The sequence below is a fragment of the Bufo bufo genome, chromosome 5, assembly GCF_905171765.1.
Source record: "Bufo bufo chromosome 5, aBufBuf1.1, whole genome shotgun sequence".
Lineage (NCBI taxonomy): Eukaryota > Metazoa > Chordata > Amphibia > Anura > Bufonidae > Bufo > Bufo bufo.
The window spans coordinates 178064557-178082604 of NC_053393.1; the positions used below are offsets into that span (position 1 = coordinate 178064557).

At 41.3% G+C, this 18048-nt stretch overlaps 1 protein-coding gene across 1 annotated transcript in view; it reads left to right on the forward strand.

Annotated features, from left to right (window-relative positions):
- Positions 1 to 18048, forward strand: part of LOC121002458 (leucine-rich repeat and death domain-containing protein 1-like) — a 39598-nt gene that overhangs the window by 17264 nt on the left and 4286 nt on the right. The window contains exons 3-5 of the mRNA XM_040433913.1: positions 15788 to 15986; positions 16661 to 16822; positions 17304 to 17424. Coding sequence (XP_040289847.1) covers positions 15788 to 15986; positions 16661 to 16822; positions 17304 to 17424 — 482 coding nt within the window. The remainder of the gene's footprint in view (positions 1 to 15787; positions 15987 to 16660; positions 16823 to 17303; positions 17425 to 18048) is intronic.

Sequence of the window (18048 nt, forward strand, 5' to 3'; positions counted from 1 at the left end):
AGTTATTTTTTCGATTTTCCTTTTGATGTGCTATCTGCCACTGTTACAATAAACCTACCATTGAAATGATACTGTTCTGAGACTTTTCATTTCTTTGTCATTGGACAAACTTACAAAATCAGTGAGGGGTCAAATAATTATTTCCCCCACTGTATATATTTTTTTCAACAATAAGTTTTTATTGAGTTGCATATGGTAAATATGACAGTTTACAGATTATGCATACCAAGCAAAAAAAATAATACAAACAAATAAATTATATTAAAGAAGAAATAATAAAGTAAGGTACCAAGTTACAAGTATAAAAGTATACAATCATTGTATATAGCTTGTTCCATATAGATTACCTCTTTGTCTATTTCATTGTGCACATTTTATATTATAGCAAGGGAATACATCTTAAGCACTAGTGCGCACTACCCGTATACTTTGATTTTAAAGTAGGTAATGCGGAAGCGGAACCGCGTATGTACTAGATAGCCAGAGCATCCATGCATTGTGTATTGCCACCCTATTTTTCATAGATGAGGCGAAGGTAAACTCGCACTGCATATGATAATTAACCAGATTAACAACTTCACAGGTCGACAGAGATTGCAGATCCTTCCACCGACGAGCAATCACCTTTTTAGCTGCTGAGAGAATATGAGCTATTATACTCCTACTTTCCTTAGGAATATTCCCTAGACCAATGCTAAGAACCGCCATTTCCGGAGTCATTACCCCTGTAAATCCCGTAACCTCTTTTATTATTCCTGACACCGAGGCCCAGAAGCTGGTTAGGGCAGAACAGCTCCACCACATATGATACGGTGTGCCGATCTGTCCGCATCCCCTCCAACACAGCGGTGAGTAATCCAGATTGGTATGAGCTAACCTATTTGGGGTAAGGTACCATCTCATTTGGATTTTTCTATTCTGCTCGGCGTGATTTATACATTTCGAGGACTTCATGGACCAAAATAAAGCGTCATTCCATTCCTCCAGCGTGAATTCCCTCTTCATTTCAGCCTCCCATTTGTGCATGAAGGGTTTCTTAGCTTCCCCACCTGCTAAATGCAGGAAAGAATACCAAAAAGAGAGACTGGAACGAAGGCGGCCATCCGCGCCCAGAATCTTACCCAGTGGATCTCTCTCATTTGCTGTTGTATCTAAGTTGATTGATGTAAGGAAATGGCGGATCTGCAGATACTGATAAAACAGAGTTAGGCAAATTAAAGCTAGCGTGTAGAGATTCAAAGGTTCGTATAACAGACTGCTCAAACAGGCTTCCCAAAGAAGCTATCCCACAGTTTAACCAGCTGTTAAGTCGGATCGTGGGGATATGGTACTCAATGACCGTTATAGGGTACTCTCTTCTCTATAGAAACAGGAGTTCTACTTTTACAGCCATGAGCCCAAGCAAACAAAGAAGCTTGCATTGTGTCTAATGGCAAAGGGAAGATAAAAGGCTTTAGTAGATACGCTGCCAATAGTGATTTCAGCGAACCCCTTTTAACATACACCTCCTCAATCATCAACCATTTATGTGGCGATGACGGTGACCACCATTCCATTGACTGATCCATCAAATTAGCCATATAATAACTGTAAAGGTCAGGGACTCCCAGACCCCCCTTCCTAAGAGCCGGAAACAATACATTCTTACTGATCCTGGGATGAGAGCCTCCCCATATAAACCCCATCATGTCATCTTGCAATTGTTTAATATAAGCCCTAGGGATTTTCAACGGGATACATCTAAACATGTACAGGATCTTCGGGAGTACCATCATTTTTACTACATTGATTTTCGCTATCCATGAAAGTATCCCTTTGTTATATTTGGAGTAGTCCTTTTGAAGATCCGCTCTCAACAATCTATGATTAAGCGAAATCATACCTTGTAATGAGCTGGATAACTCTACTCCCAAATATCTTATCGACTCAGATGCCCAGTTGAAAGGATACTCAACACTGAGAACCGTATGCATACTTTCAGGTATATTGATGGATAGTACATTAGTTTTACTAACATTCAGTTTGTAATAGGAGACGGATGCATACTGGTCCAAGATCTCTAGTGCAGCTGGTAATGAATTTACAGGATTGGTGAGCGTCAAAATGACGTCGTCTGCATACAATCCAATGCGGTGCGTGTGTTTCCCCACCGTAATCCCCGACATCCGCTCACAACCACGTATCTTCTCAGCCATTGGCTCCATTACCAGCGCGAATATCAGGGGTGACAGCGGGCATCCCTGTCTAGTCCCGTTTGTAATTGAGAAAGGAGCAGATAAAAAAACCTGAAGCCAGGACGTTCGCACTGGGAGCTGTATAAAGCCCCAAAATAGCTTGAAGAAAATGACCCTCAAACCCAAACTTCCTGAGAGTCTGGTCCAGGAACCCCCAGTGTACTCTATCGAAAGCTTTTTCAGCGTCTAAGGATACAAATACCGTGGGGGCCCTGTACCAACCCGCTATTTGGATCAGATCTATCATTTTTCTAGTGCCATCCCTGCATTGTCTCCCTGGCACAAAGCCTACCTGGTCCTGATTAATCAAAGCTGGCAACACATTGCTGAGGCGGGTGGCAAGTAGCTTAGCAAACAGCTTGAGGTCGGCATTCAGTAGGGAGATTGGCCTGAAGTTTTCGGGAGCGTCTGGAGATTTCCCTGGTTTGGGCAGAGTGACTATAGTTGCTTTAAGCATTTCTGGAGGAATATTCCCCGTTACCAGAAATGAGTTATATAATTTAGTTAGGTAAGGGACTAAGGTTGTGTTAAACGTTTTGTAATATTCCACTGGAAAACCGTCAGGTCCAGGGGCCTTGTTAGACGGTGTGGCATTAATGGTTTTTAATATCTCTTCTGGAGAAAATGGTTTGTTAAGATTACTGAGTTCATCAGCAGATACTTTAGGTAATTCAAGGGGATCTAGGTACGTAGATATTGACTCCTCAGATGGCTGTACTGTGTTACCATCTTTCCTTAGGTTGTAAAGGGAAGAGTAATATGACGCAAAAGCGTCCGTTATTTCTTGTGGGTGAGTGACCACTCTATCTTTATGTTTTAAGCTAGTTATCCTAGCCGCAGCTTTATGACTTTTCAGTCTGCGAGCCAAGAGCGCTCCTGCTCTATCTCCAGCTTGATAATAGTTAGATTTTAATCGTTTCAGCCCTAATTCCTGGCGGTAAAGAAGAATAGATCTCAATGCAGATCTACACTCTTTAAGAGCCGTTAACGTGGTGATAGTGTTACACACTTTATGGCATTGTTCCGCAGTCTGCAAGTGGGTAAGAGCATCCTGTATTGCTTGGTTCCTACTCCTATTCATTTTTGCCGCCATCTGCAGCAGGACCCCTCTCATAAACGCCTTATGTGTAAGCCATAAAGTGTTGACACTGATGTCAGGAAGATCATTGAATGCAAAAAATTCTTGCATAGTGTCTATGCTCTTTTTGACTCTATCTGGACATTTTAATAAATAGGTATTCAATCTCCACTGCGGTCTAGGTAGGGCAGGAACCCCATCCTCCACTTCAATACTAACCGGAGCGTGATCTGACCAGGTTGCTCCCCCAATGTCGGACCGTGTCACCCTATGCAGGAGGCCTTTAGAGACTAGAATGTAATCTATGCGAGACTGGGAGAGGTGCGCTGTAGATATAAACGTATAATCACGCTCATCACTGTGCTGGTAGCGCCAGATATCATGAAACGCAGACTCATACAATGTAGATTGAAGCTCTGTACGCGTGGCCCCACTTGCAGATTTAAAATCCAGCGTTGCATTCACCGGAATGTTGAAGTCCCCTCCCATTATGACCTCCCCTTCCGCCATTTTCTCTACTTTATTGAACAGCCTCCTGCAGAAGGCCACCTGCCCGACATTAGGGGCATACACAGATACTAGGGTGAATGGTCTATTATTTAATGTACATAATAAAATGACATACCTCCCCGCTGAATCATTTACACATTTCTTTAGGGAGAAATTGATTGTAGCCTTTACCCCAATCAGCACCCCTGCTTTCCTTTTTTTCTTAGTATGTGAGTGAAATAAAACAGGAAAATTTTTATGCTTACATCTGAACGCGTCCCTGCTCAACAAGTGCGTTTCTTGCAATAATACAGCATCACATTTAGCTTTGGAGACTTCTGACCAGAGTTGTGTGCGTCTGAATGGGGAGTTCAGACCACGCACATTGAGGGATAATACTTTCAGCCCCATGACTCATATATAAAATACCTTTGTGTCACATATCTTCTCAATGTCACATGGGAACCCTCTGGGACCAACACACCCTGCACTTCAACCTCATACTTTATAGACATTGGTACCAACAAAAAAGAAAAACAAGAAAAAGGCAAAAGGAAATGAAAAAAAAACAAAAAAAAACCATTAATTGAAATGTGGTCAATAAGGCCTAACTGGCCCGACCAGATAAATGTAGGTCTATGGACCTATATAACAAGTCCAGTAGGGCAAAGAGAACAAGATTAGCTCTCTGCTTCGGACTAACATTGAATAATGTGAACAGTCAATTTTCTACTCCTGTATGAAAAGACTCACAAATCAGGCAACGTCCCAGTCTGGAGGAATCCTGTCTGGACGCGAGGTAGGCTCCTTTGCTTTGGAATTACCTTCATTCATGATGCCCCATTCGCTCAAGCGTTTAGCCGCTCCTTGTGGCGAATTGAAGATCTGTAGATTGCCATCATAGGTGACCAGTAATTTCACCGGGAAACCCCAGTGGTACCTTATCTGATGCTGCCGTAGGACCGTGGTTATCGGGGCAAATTCCCTTCTTCTTGCGAGGGTAGCTGCGGAGAGATCTGCATAAATCGTGATGCCTTTAAAGTCCTCTGTCGGATTCGCCTCCTGTCTCAGGACTCTCAGAAATGCCTCCTTAACTGTATAAAAATGAATCCTTGCTATGGTATCCCGCGGCAAGGATGGATCAAGCCCCTTGGGTTTGGGCACTCTATGTATGCGATCGATAATTAGATCCCTTTCAGAGGTGTCGGGCAATGCGGCTTTAATGAGCTGCTGCAGAAAGTGCTCCAACTCCTTTGTCTCCACAGATTCTGGGATTCCACGGATTCTGACGTTATTCCGTCTATGTCTATCTTCTAGATCCTGGATCTTAGCCGTCAGTTTGGCTATGTCTTCCTCCATAGCCTCATGGGCATCTATCAGTGTATTGTGGGAGGAGGCGAATTCGGCCATCTTAGTCTCCATGTGGGACGTGCGCTCCCCTATTTGCTGGATATCCACTCTGAGGTCCTTAAGCAGCCCCAACATGTCCTCCTTCATAGAGGAACGTAAGCCCTCTAGCATTGAGCGCATGATGTCTGCCGTTAAATGTGAGGAGTCGAGGGCTTCTCTCTCCTTTCCATGGGTATCAGTAGAGAACGATGCAGACGGCACTGGAGTTCCCGCCTTAGAGATCGGCGTGCGGACCGGAGATGGCGCCTCGCTCTGCCCAGAATCATCCGGAGTTACTTTCCCAAAGAATTCCGTTAGTTTGGCCGGAGCATTACGCTTCTTTACCTTCCTCATGGTTAAGACAGAATATCAGGCTGTCTCTGGTGAATTAAATGTCACAGAAGTAGTAGCTGTGAGCCGCTGGAAGAATGTTATGTCCGGAGCAGACGCGCTATGCGACCGGCGCCATCAGCATGCAGGCCACGCCCCCCCCCCCATAAAATATTTATTACTTAACATTCCCCATATGTCTACTTTATGTTGGCATCATTTTGGAAATGTCATTTTATTTTTTTAGGACGTTAAAAGGCTTAGAAGTTTAGAAGCAATTCTTCACATTTTTAAGAAAATTGCCAAAACACACTTTTTAACCACCTCAGCCCCCAGTGCTTAAACACCCTGAAAGACCAGGCCACTTTTTACACTTCTGACCTACACTACTTTCACCGTTTATTGCTCGGTCATGCAACTTACCACCCAAATGAATTTTACCTCCTTTTCTTCTCACTAATAGAGCTTTCATTTGGTGGTATTTCATTGCTGCTGACATTTTTACTTTTTTTGTTATTAATCGAAATTTAACGATTTTTTTGCAAAAAAATGACATTTTTCACTTTCAGTTGTAAAATTTTGCAAAAAAAAACGAGATCCATATAGAAATTTTGCTCTAAATTTATAGTTCTACATGTCTTTGATAAAAAAAAAATGTTTGGGTAAAAAAAAAATGGTTTGGGTAAAAGTTATAGCGTTTACAAACTATGGTACAAAAATGTGAATTTCCGCTTTTTGAAGCCGCTCTGACTTTCTGAGCACCTGTCATGTTTCCTGAGGTTCTACAATGCCCAGACAGTACAAACACCCCACAAATGACCCCATTTCTGAAAGTACACACCCTAAGGTATTCGCTGATGGGCATAGTGAGTTCATAGAACTTTTTATTTTTTGTCACAAGTTAGCGGAAAATGATGATTTTTTTTTTTTTTTTTTTTTTTCTTACAAAGTCTCATATTCCACTAACTTGTGACAAAAAATAAAAAGTTCTATGAACTCACTATGCCCATCAGCGAATACCTTGGGGTCTCTTCTTTCCAAAATGGGGTCACTTGTGGGGTAGTTATACTGCCCTGGCATTCTAGGGGCCCAAATGTGTGGTAAGGAGTTTGAAATCAAATTCAGTAAAAAATGACCTGTGAAATCCGAAAGGTGCTCTTTGGAATATGGGCCCCTTTGCCCACCTAGGCTGCAAAAAAGTGTCACACATCTGGTATCTCCGTACTCAGGAGAAGGTGGGGAATGTGTTTTGGGGTGTCATTTTATATATACCCATGCTGGGTGAGAGAAATATCTTGGCAAAAGACAACTTTTCCCATTTTTTTATACAAAGTTGTCATTTGACCAAGATATTTATCTCACCCAGTATGGGTATATGTAAAAAGACACCCCAAAACACATTCCTCAACTTCTCCTGAGTACGGGGATACCAGATGTGTGACGCTTTTTTGCAGCCTAGGTGGGCAAAGGGGCCCATATTCCAAAGAGCACCTTTCGGATTTCACTCCTCATTTTTTCCTGAATTTGATTTCAAACTCCTTACCACACATTTGGGCCCCTAGAATACCAGGGCAGTATAACTACCCCACAAGTGACCCCATTTTGGAAAGAAGACACCCCAAGGTATTCCGTGAGGGGCATGGCGAGTTCCTAGAATTTTTTATTTTTTGTCACAAGTTAGTGGAAAATGATGATTTTTTTTTTTTTTTTTTTTTTTTCATACAAAGTCTCATATTCCACAAACTTGTGACAAAAAATAAAAACTTCCATGAACTCACTATGCCCATCAGCGAATACCTTGGGGTCTCTTCTTTCCAAAATGGGGTCACTTGTGGGGTAGTTATACTGCCCTGGCATTCTAGGGGCCCAAATGTGTGGTAAGTAGGTAAATGACCTGTGAAATCCGAAAGGTGCTCTTTGGAATGTGGGCCCCTTTGCCCCCCTAGGCTGCAAAAAAGTGTCACACATCTGGTATCTCCGTACTCAGGAGAAGTTGAGGAATGTGTTTTGGGGTGTCTTTTTACATATACCCATGCTGGGTGAGATAAATATCTTGGTCAAATGCCAACTTTGTATAAAAAAATGGGAAAAGTTGTCTTTTGCCAAGATATTTCTCTCACCCAGCATGGGTATATGTAAAATGACACCCCAAAACACATTCCCCAACTTCTCCCGATTACGGAGATACCAGATGTGTGACACTTTTTTGCAGCCTAGGTGGGCAAAGGGGCCCATATTCAAAAGAGCACCTTTCGGATTTCAAAGGTCATTTTTTACAGAATTTGATTTCAAACTCCTTACCACACATTTGGGCCCCTAGAATGCCAGGGCAGTATAACTACCCCACAAGTGACCCCATTTTGGAAAGAAGAGACCCCAAGGTATTCGCTGATGGGCATAGTGAGTTCATGGAACTTTTTATTTTTTGTCACAAGTTAGTGGAATATGAGACTTTGTATGAAAAAAAAAAAAAAAAAAAAAATAAGCATTTTCCACTAACTTGTGACAAAAAATAAAAAATTCTAGGAACTCGCCATGCCCCTCACGGAATACCTTGGGGTGTCTTCTTTCCAAAATGGGGTCACTTGTGGGGTAGTTATACTGCCCTGGCATTTTCCAGGGGCCCTAATGTGTGGTAAGTAGGTAAATGACCTGTGAAATCCTAAAGGTGCTCTTTGGAATATGGGCCCCTTTGCCCACCTAGGCTGCAAAAAAGTGTCACACATGTGGTATCGCCGTATTCAGGAGAAGTTGGGGAATGTGTTTTGGGGTGTCATTTTACATATACCCATGCTGGGTGAGAGAAATATCTTGGCAAAAGACAACTTTTCCCATTTTTTTATACAAAGTTGGCATTTGACCAAGATATTTCTCTCACCCAGCATGGGTATATGTAAAATGACACCCCAAAACACATTCCCCAACGTCTCCTGAATACGGAGATACCACATGTGTGACACTTTTTTGCAGCCTAGGTGGGCAAAGGTGCCCAAATTCCTTTTAGGAGGGCATTTTTAGACATTTGGATACCAGACTTCTTCTCACGCTTTGGGGCCCCTAGAATGCCAGGGCAGTATAAATACCCCACATGTGACCCCATTTTGGAAAGAAGACACCCCAAGGTATTCAATGAGGGGCATGGCGAGTTCATAGAAATTTTTTTTTTTTGGCACAAGTTAGCGGAAATTGATATTTTTTATTTTTTTCTCACAAAGTCTCCCGTTCCGCTAACTTGGGACAAAAATTTCAATCTTTCATGGACTCAATATGCCCCTCACGGAATACCTGGGGGTGTCTTCTTTCCGAAATGGGGTCACATGTGGGGTATTTATACTGCCCTGGCATTCTAGGGGCCCTAAAGCGTGAGAAGAAGTCTGGAATATAAATGTCTAAAAAATTTTACGCATTTGGATTCCGTGAGGGGTATGGTGAGTTCATGTGAGATTTTATTTTTTGACACAAGTTAGTGGAATATGAGACTTTGTAAGAAAAAAAAAAAAAAAATTCCGCTAACTTGGGCCAAAAAAATATCTGAATGGAGCCTTACAGAGGGGTGATCAATGACAGGGGGGTTGATCAATGACAGGGGGGTTGATCAATGACAGGGGGGTGATCAATGACAGGGGGGTGATCAATGACAGGGGGGTGATCAGGGAGTCTATATGGGGTGATAACCACAGTCATTGATCACGCCCGTGTAAGGCTTCATTCAGACGTCCGGATGCGTTTTGCGGATCCGATCCATCTATCAGTGCATCCGTAAAAATCATGCGGACATCTGAATGGAGCTTTACAGGGGGGTAATCAATGACAGGGGGGTAATCAATGACAGGGGGGTGATCAGGGAGTCTATATGGGGTGATCACCACAGTCATTGATCACGCCCCTGTAAGGCTTCATTCAGACGTCCGGATGCGTTTTGCGGATCCGATCCATCTATCAGTGCATCCGTAAAAATCATGCGGACGTCTGAATGGAGCTTTACAGGGGGGTAATCAATGACAGGGGGGTAATCAATGACAGGGGGGTGATCAGGGAGTCTATATGGGGTGATCACCACAGTCATTGATCATGCCCCTGTAAGGCTTCATTCAGACGTCCGGATGCGTTTTGCGGATCCGATCCATCTATCAGTGCATCCGTAAAAATCATGCGGACATCTGAATGGAGCTTTACAGGGGGGTAATCAATGACAGGGGGGTGATCACCACAGTCATTGATCATGCCCCTGTAAGGCTTCATTCAGACGACCGGATGCGTTTTGCGGATCCGATCCATGTATCAGTGCATCCGTAAAAATCATGCGGACATCTGAATGGAGCTTTACAGGGGGGTGATCAGGGAGTCTATATGGGGTGATCACCACAGTCATTGATCATGCCCCTGTAAGGCTTCATTCAGACGTCCGGATGCGTTTTGCGGATCCGATCCATCTATCAGTGGATCCGTAAAAATCATGCGGACGTCTGAATGGAGCTTTACAGGGGGGTAATCAATGACAGGGGGGTAATCAATGACAGGGGGGTGATCAGGGAGTCTATATGGGGTGATCACCACAGTCATTTATCACGCCCCTGTAAGGCTTCATTCAGACGTCCGGATGCGTTTTGCGGATCCGATCCATCTATCAGTGGATCCGTAAAAATCATGCGGACGTCTGAATGGAGCTTTACAGGGGGGTAATCAATGACAGGGGGGTAATCAATGACAGGGGGGTGATCAGGGAGTCTATATGGGGTGATCAGGGGTGATTAGGGGTGATCAGGGGCTAATAAGGGGTTAATAAGTGACGGGGGGGGGGGGGGTGTAGTGTAGTGTAGTGGTGCTTGGTGCTACTTTACTGAGCTACCTGTGTCCTCTGGTGGTCGATCCAAACAAAGGGGACCACCAGAGGACCAGGTAGCAGGTATATTAGACGCTGTTATAAAAACAGCGTCTAATATACCTGTTAGGGGTTAAAAAAAACACATCTCCAGCCTGCCAGCGAACGATCGCCGCTGGCAGGCTGGAGATCAACTCTCTTACCTTCCGTTCCTGTGAGCGCGCGCGCCTGTGTGCGCGCGTTCACAGGAAATCTCGCGTCTCGCGAGATGACGCGTATATGCGTGACTGTGCGCAGGGCTGCCACCTCCGGAACGCGATCCTGCGTTAGGCGGTCCGGAGGTGGTTAAGGACCAGTTCAGGTCTGAAGTCACTTTGTGGAGCCTACATAGTGGATATCCCCATAAATGACCCCATTGTAGAAACTACACCCCTCAAGTTACTTAAAACCAATTTTACAAACTTTGTTAACCCTTTAGGCGTTCCACAAGAATTAAAGGAAAATGGAGATCAAATTTTTAAATTTCACTTTTTTGGAAGATTTTCCATTTTAATCCAATTTCTTCTTTAACACATCGATGGTTAACAGCCAAACAAAACTCAATATTTATTACCCAGATTCTGAGGTTTACAGAAACACCCCACATGTGGTCATAAACTGCTGTATGGGCACATGGCAGGGCGCAGAAGAAAAGGAACTCCACATGGCTTTTAGATGCCATGTCCCATTTGAAGCCCCCCTGATGCACCCTTACAGTAGAAACTCCCAAAAAGTGACCCCATTTTTGAAACTAGGTAATAAGGTGCCAGTTTTATTAGTACTATTTTTGGGTACATATGATTTTTTGATCATTAATTATAACACTTTATGGGGCAAGGTGACCAAAAAATTTGTTGTTTTAGCACAGTTTTTATTTATTTATTTTTACAGCGTTCACTTGAGGGGTTCAGTCAAATGACATTTTTATAGAGCAGATTGTTACGGACGTGGCGATACCTAATATGTATACTTTTTCTTATTTATTAACGTTTTACCCAATCATAGCCTTTTTGAAACAAAAAAATGATGTTTTAGTGTCTCCATGTTCTAAGAGCTATAGTTTTTTTATTTTTTGAGAGATTTTCTTATGTAGGGGCTCATTTTTTGCGGGATGAGGTGACGGTTTTATTGGTACCATTTTGTGGAACATACGCCTTTTTGATCACTTGGTGTTTCACTTTTTGTGATGTAAGGTGACAAAAATTGCTTGTTTTGACACAGTTTTTATTTTTTTATTTTTACGGTGTTCACCCGAGGGTTTAGTTCATGTGATATTTTTATAGAGCTGGTTTTTACAGACGCGGCAATACTTAATATGTATACTTTTTTTATTTATTTCACTTTAACACAATGATAGCATTTTTGAAACCAAAAAAATGATGTTTTAGTGTCTCCATGTTCTAAGAGCTATAGTTTTTTTTATTTTTACCATTTTGTGGGACATACGCCTTTTTGATCACTTGGTGTTGCACTTTTTGTGATGTAAGGTGACAAAAATGGCTTTTTTTGACAGTTATTTATTTTTATTTTTTATGGTGTTTATTGGACTGGGTCGATTATGTGATATATTTATAGAGCCGACCGTCACGGACGCGGCAATACGAAATATGTCTATTTTATTTTATTTTTTCTATTTTTTTCTATTTTTTTCTATTTTTTTTTATTCCTTACTTGGGGAATTTTTTTTTTTTACATGTGAAAACTTAATTTTCATTTTTTTTTAACATTTTATTTTTAGTTTTTTTATTTTACACTTTGCGTCCCCCATAAGGTCATACAAGACCTCTGGGGGACATTTAACTTCACTTTTTTTTTTTTCTTTTCACTGTTGATTTCTCCTGTAACTGGGGCTGACATAGTAGCCCCAGTTACAGGAGAAATGCACCCCCCAGAGAGGCTGTACAGCAGTATACTTTGCTGTACAGCCTCAGTGCAGGGCTGATCGAGGTTTCTGAAAGACCTCACAGCTCCTGTACTCTCCCGGCTCAGACAGTCACATGTCCTGGAGATCGTGCTGATTGGTCTCCAGTGAAAACAGCTGCTGGGTGAGTGTAAATGTTCGATCTCCCTCTCCTGCTAGCACTAATGAGAGGGAGACAGTACAAGCCTTTCTGAGCGCTGTAACTGCAAATTACAGCGCTCAGAACACATGCTCTGGAGACAATGCTGCTGATTTGTCTCCAGTGTAAACAGCTGCTGGGGGATCGCTGGTGGGGTGTGAATGTACCGATCTCCCTCTCCTGCCAGTGCTACAGAGAGGGAGACGATACAAGCATTTCAGAGCGCTGTAACTTGAAATTCGCGCTCACATGCCCCAGAGACCATGCTGATCAGTCTCCAGGGCTTACAGTTTAACATTACGATCGCGATGCCTAGTTTAAATACCAATCCCCTTTCTGACTGGCAGTAATAAGAGGGAGATGGTAGATGCATTTGTGATCGCTCTGACTGCTTGTCAGAGCGATCAAAAGCCTGGAGACCAGCAAAAAAGGTCTCAGGGTAAAGCTCCATGTTCTTGGCTGTCAGGAGGCAGCTTAGTCACGGAGTTTCTATGTACAGGGGCAGAGCACAGGGGGGAAAGCTGCAGGACGTTTTAAAACGTGCTTTCAGAAATAGAGATCCACCTCCTGGACGTTTATAGTCAATGGGCAGACGGGAGGTGGTTAAACATAAAATTTACAGCTAATGTAAGTACACAATCTATACAATTCCTGATCTTAACATTGAAATTAGAGAATCAAAATTCATATGTAGTACTTATCAAAAAGAAGTAGCAAGGAACAGTTTAATTTTGAACAGTAGTTGCCACTTACCAGTTTCACCGCCTCAAAAGAAATTGCACACGAAATGATCAATTTGAAAAGGAAGCACAAATACCAAAAACTCAATTTTTAGAAAAACGATACTCACCAGAATTATTAGATGAATCATTAAATAAGGTGAGACAATTAGATATTAATACCTTTCTTCAAACAAAAGACAAGAATGCGGAAAAAATAGAGGAAACTGCGAAAATTATATTACCATTCAATACAAAATATAGGAAAATAACAACCATTATAAATAAATATTGGCATCTGGCACAATGGGACAAATATTTGGCAACATTTCTCCCCAGTAAACCTCCCATAGTCCATACTAAAGCCCCAAATTTGGGGCTACGAATAGCCCCTACAATAAAGAGACCTAGAGAAAGATCCATTTTTACACCATGGTCAGATTTAAAAGGATTCTACAGATCTGGGGTTTGTAGTAACTGCAAAACTACACAGTACAATAGGAAAACAACGAAGGTAAAATAAAAAACAAATACATTTCAATGGGAGATTAATAAAACACTATCGTGCAGTAGTGAGGCAGTGATCTATGTCCTATAGTGCCTATGCGCAAAACAATACATAGGCCAACAAGCAGGGTATTCAAAATAAGAGTGTCAGAACATATAAACAATATTAGAAAAGGATACGAGAAACATACTTTATCTCAACACTTTAAGATTTATCATGCAAGTAATCCGACAGTTTGGAAATATGCAGCAATACAAACAGTTAAAAGAGACTGGAGAGGAGGAGATTTTATCTAAAAAATGTCAGGGTATGGGTCGAAAATGATCTATGAATTTGGATCACTGGCACCTTCGGGACTCAATTCAGAGCTGGAGATATTCGGTTTTACATAAAAGGGTAACTGGCAGGTAGATAAACAATGCATTGACATGTCCTGTGTCCTCCCACTGACCCAAAACGTCTTAGAACAACTTACGTCTTCTATCTTCTAGTTTCATCTTTACCCCTATATCAATTTGTATTTACTTTATTGTATTTTTATATTTACATTCATATTTTTATTGAATTATATATGTACAATATTTGTCTGGTGACATTATTGATTCTATTTGAATATTACCTAATTGTATTAGAATAATTTGATATAATGTGGTGATTACGATATTATTATTTTTATTTTTTTTCTCATTTATGTATTTTAGTACTTATTTTCATTTTATGTAGACTATTTATATGTAGCCTCTGAAAGATGTTTAGATGACACCAAATTATTGAACAAATAGCATACATATATACTAGATACAAATAACGCAGAATGTGAATAGGTGATCACGGTCCAATATATATATGCAGGATCCACACTATCTTAGGAGGATCCAGTTCAGATTTTGGGAAAGCCAATAACACCCAATATAAGCAATGCCTGTGTCCCTCGCTTTCTTTACATCACTGAGGAAGAAAACAAGTGTGAGTTTCGAAACGCGTCTGATGAATTAATATACAGCGGAGGAGAAAAGAACTACAAGTACAAGAAAAAGTAAACCAATAACAAAATGAAGTCAGAGTCCCAGTCTCTCTAGACCGCATGCGTAAGGAGCAAAGGTACAAACAGCAGCGCTTAGCGAGGATCGCAGAGGAGAGACGAACAGAGGGATAGCAGCCACCGCCTTCCATCACTGTAGGGATGGTATTGGGCAAGTGATGAGCAAAGTTAACTCTTGGTTTTATCAGACCAGAGAATCCTATTTCTCTAAGTCTCTAATAGTCTTTTGGGTAATTTTTTTGCAAACTCCAGATGGCCTTTCCTGGTCTTTTATTGAGGAGAGACTTCTTTCTGGGCAATATGCCATAAAGCCCAGATTAGTGGAATGCTGCATTGATGGTTGACCTTCTTGAAATTTCTCCCATGTACACACAGGATTTCTGGAGCTCAGACAGGGTGGTCATTGGTAGGGGTGTAATTATGATTCATAGGGCCCCATGGCAAAATAAGATAGGGCTCCCACCACCTAGTGTAAGCAAATTAAAACACCAGTAGCAATAATTAATGGTATGTATAATAAGCACCATATATCAGAAAACCTACATAAGAGAAAAAGCCACCATATTGTTATACTCCACAAAAAGGTACAATGTTCTTGCAAATGATAGCCCCCCCCCCCCCCCCCCCCCAACTTTTGGGCCCTATAGCAAGTGCTATGGCTATAGCTACGCCCAAGGCCATTAGGTTCTTGGTCATCTCTCTTACCAAGTCCCTTCTCCCCCAATTACTTAGTTTGGTGGTGTAGCCAGTAGTTTCAAATGTTTTCCATTTAAGAATTAAATACTCTTGGGAATTTTCAGTGCAGCAGAAATTTTTTGTACCCTTCTCCAGAAACATGATCAAGAAAAATGGGAGGCCCCCACAGCTAAATTTCAAGTGTCATAGCAAAGGGTCTGAATACTTAGCAAAAATGTCTAAAACTCTGTTTTCACTTTCTTATTATGGGGTATTGAGTGCAGATGGGGAAAACTAGATTTTTTTTATTTTAGCATAAGGTCTGAAGACTTTCCCAATGTATTGTATATGCAGAATAACTATATACTATATTAATTTGACATGGCTTGTGCTTCTATCCAGATTACAGAACTACCAGAAGAGTTATGTACAATGCATAATCTCAAGAACCTGGATATTTCTGACAATGCCATAAGAACTATTCCAGAAAGCATTGGAAGAATGAACCATCTTGTCAATATTACAGTTTGCAATAACCAGCTCTCCTGTCTCCCTGCATCTTTTTCTGCCATAGAAGGACTCCAGTACATCAACCTAAATGGTATGTAAATCTGGGGCATCCCAATTATTATTGAACTACTTATCAGACTGTAACCATACTGTTATGTGTGGCCAGTGTTAGTTAGAGTGATGACTTTTCTATACACAGGGGAGGAACTATATTGTGGGTTGTTATTATCAGAAATCATATAGCATGCTATACATTATATCTATAGTGTTTATTCATCATACTTGCTGATATAAACTTAGGGATGTTACTACCAAGGTAAAAGACATTAGCTCACATCCAATGTAAAGGCTAGGACTCTAGATGACTTTTGATTGCGTTAAAATTGCAGCAACTTTTGACATGGATGTAATTCCTACATTCATCATCAGCCATGGCTTTTTGCCTCAAAGAGAAATATTGAGGTCAAGCGCACTGGTCTAGGAGAACCTGATGATACCATACTTTGCGTTCAGCTACTTTTGGAAGAATGGAACTCATTGACGACCCATTAAGAATAAGATTTATAAGGTCTATAGGTTTTAAATTGCTACTTTATGAATACAGGGACACCCTATCACATTCTTCATCTATACATGACTAAAGAACAGCATACTATAAGTGGATCCAAAACCACACATGGAAACAGCACATAGAGTATAGGGATTCATTTTCTCTATTGTACGGTTCTATGTACGGTTTAGCCTATACTATAATAATCTGTTTAGGTAACAAGCTGACATCATTGCCTGGTGACATCTATCGTATGAAGAATCTAAAAGAGATCAGCATTGATGGCAATCCCATGGTGAAACCTCCTTGTCTTGTGTGTGAAGGAAAAGAACTGTATCCCATTGGGCGTTATTTACAGGCAGCTTACCTGGCAGAAGGTACAGTATGTTACTGAAGAATTCAGAGTTTCTCATATCATTCCTGAAAGCAAAGCTCTAGAGTTTTGAACAATGATGTCACCTTATCACCCAGAGGATCTTCCTCCCGCCATGTCTCAGGTCAATGTGGCATCAATCCCTTACCTTCCCTAACCAATCTGTGACATGCTAAGTTAAATGTACGATAAAGAGTTGTTTTTTTTTTTAACATGGTTTCCAGATCGGAATTAAACTTGGCAGTTTTCATTTTTGGAATGCTAGACCTTCTACTATTTTTGGAGGTTTTCATCAACAATTTTTACTAACATTTTTAGTGAATCACTCCAGGTGTAAATAGGCAAATTAGCAAATCAATGACAAACTGACAAGTGATCACAACTGGATGAACCTATAATGTAGAGCATGTTCACAAATTTCAATCAAATGACTTTTTGTGCAGCAATTTAAGGAAAACTATTAATTGTTTAATTATTTCTTCTAGACAGAATCATGCAGAAGATCTTCAAATTAGTCTCTCGTAATGTGCTCATAGAAGATTTTGCATTTTTCTGCAATAAACTTCAGCTTAATGACGAAGACATTAAAGTTATAGTGAAAAACCGGTAAGAAAGGAAATTACTATGAAATTATTTAAATCCCTAATTCAGACCAGTTGGGAGTATACAGGTAGTATTGTTCTGAGAGAGTTCTGACCACGATAATAATTTTTTAAATAAAATTAATGAGCACACAAAATGAAAGTGACACTAACCACTTCATTATCCTAGACCACCAGGGCTGTACTAATTTAGTAGTAAAGATTGTTTGGGGCAGAGAATTTGAATGAAAGGAAGCACTCGGCTGGTGTTATGAGCAGTGGTTGGGGAACCACTGTGTCAACCAACAGATTTGGTATTCATCCTTTAACCCCTAAATAGGGATCTGAACTTCACTGCAGGGGAGCCACCAGGCCACTACCTACTGGAGTAGTCTCTGTATAATTGACAGCTGGCCCACAGAGGTCAGAGACACCAGTGTGCGAGGAATCAGGCAAAACCACAGTCAGGGACAGGCCAAGGTGAGTCTGAGGTCGGTGCAGTCAGCGAAGGGTCAATACAAAGGTCAGGCAGCGGAGAATCATTATGGAGGACAAGAGCATGTCAGGTCAGGCAGAGCTGACCTTTTAAGAGCTGGGAGGTGCACGGGCCGGGGCCTTGTTGGCAGGAAGCAGACTGTGGCCTGCAATG